At 38.9% G+C, this 1596-nt stretch overlaps 1 protein-coding gene across 1 annotated transcript; it reads right to left on the bottom strand.

Moving 5' to 3' along the window:
- Positions 1-1317, bottom strand: LOC107951653 (stress enhanced protein 2, chloroplastic). Its single transcript, XM_016886780.2, has 2 exons — positions 652-1317; positions 1-544 (listed from the first exon to the last, which is right to left on the bottom strand). Exons 1-2 carry the CDS (start codon positions 958-960, stop codon positions 272-274), a joined length of 582 nt encoding a protein of 193 aa, XP_016742269.1. The 5' UTR covers positions 961-1317; the 3' UTR covers positions 1-271.
- Positions 1318-1596: the final 279 nt, after the last annotated feature.

Here is a 1596-nt window from a genome sequence, read left to right as displayed (position 1 = left end):
TAAGCAAACAGAGTTGATTACTATATAGAATTCGTAATTTTTATACAAGTTAACATCTATAATCTCACATGAGATAGGCAGACACTATCAACTCCATCCCCCCTTCGTATACATATATGCCTTCTGATTCAATAAAATTTGTTGCAACAAAACCTAATCACTCCATCTGTAACTTTCCTTGTCATGTAGTTCCACTTATTATCATTTCTCTCAAAGGGAGACCATCCTATCTATATATAAACATCAATATATAATTTACCATTCCCTACTTTCAAATATCATCAGACCAGTCACTAGTACCATCAGTTTCATAGAACAATCCATCCACGATTTGGTCTATCACCGAATCAATAAACGAGTTGCAACCGACGGTGAAGATCCGACCCACTTTGTTCCGAGCACTCGATAACCAAGCAAAAGCCGCAGCACAAGTCATTGCGCCTAAGCACGCACCCACTGCTTCAGCAATCCCTTGCAAATCCATCTTCCTAAATATGGAGGTTCCCGTCACGAACTCTGTTGTCACTGTCGCTGCAAACACAATCTGCAAAAAGGAAAAGAAAGTAAATCCCCATCAGATTCATGTTTCAAATTTAGTTAAAATAGAAAACAGGGGCCAACAGTGAGCGAAGCTTTTTAAAGTTTAATTACCATGGCGAGACGGCCGGAGATGATCTCGAAATCTTGACTTTTCTTGGTACTTTCAATATACTCCGATAAAGTCTCGAAAAAGGGTGAAACGTCATCGTTTTCTTCCCTTCTGGTCTTCATCACCCCTACTCGATCCGAACCGTACGACCTTAACGTACATAACCTCGGCTGCAACACTATCTTTCCATTCTCGGGTTCACCCGCTTTCACTCTCTGAACCTGAACCTGATCACCCTGTTCCCTCCTAGTGTTCGCTCCAGGTTTAGTGGACAGTAGTTCACAGCGAATTACACGCGCCACCGTGGCCATAACAGAATGGGAAAGAAGGGAAACGGTGTTTTGTGTTATGGTGTGGGGGAGGTTTGGTTTTGATGATTCCTAGAATGTTGGCGGATGATATGAGGAGCGTATGATTTGGAAGCTTCGTGGTGGTTTATGAATACACGTCGAATGTCATTTTATCTGACATTTTAATGGGCCTGCTGGTGAGTTACGTAACGGAAGGAGAGGATTTTGGTTCGGTAACGTGGCTTTCACAGAGATGGAATTATAACATTGTTGGTACTTGGTAGGTTTTATTGTCTTCAACCACCCATCGTTTTATCATAAAAGTGATGTGTTTACTTTTCCAGCATGCTCCACAATCATTGCTTTACTTTACTTTGCCCTTTTCTATTGCTTCACTGCTCATACTGCAAAATTTTAGGTTCAGCTTCTAGGTTGGAGTTGGGTCCAACTTAGAAAATGTACTTAAAATTTCATTAAGTCGGATTTAGATTAAAAAAAATGTTAAATTCCAACCTAACTTCATTCATATTAAATTTTTTATATTATTTTATATAAAAATAAATTTAAAAACATAATACATCAGATATATTATGTCGAAACCATTTTCAAATCGAGTTTTGGAAAATGGGAATCGATTTTGAAAAACAAAAACGGGAG

The sequence above is a fragment of the Gossypium hirsutum genome, chromosome A02, assembly GCF_007990345.1.
Source record: "Gossypium hirsutum isolate 1008001.06 chromosome A02, Gossypium_hirsutum_v2.1, whole genome shotgun sequence".
Taxonomy (NCBI): domain Eukaryota; kingdom Viridiplantae; phylum Streptophyta; class Magnoliopsida; order Malvales; family Malvaceae; genus Gossypium; species Gossypium hirsutum.
The sequence above is the reverse complement of the archived record's forward strand: the minus strand, read 5'-3'. Positions and strand labels throughout refer to the sequence as shown.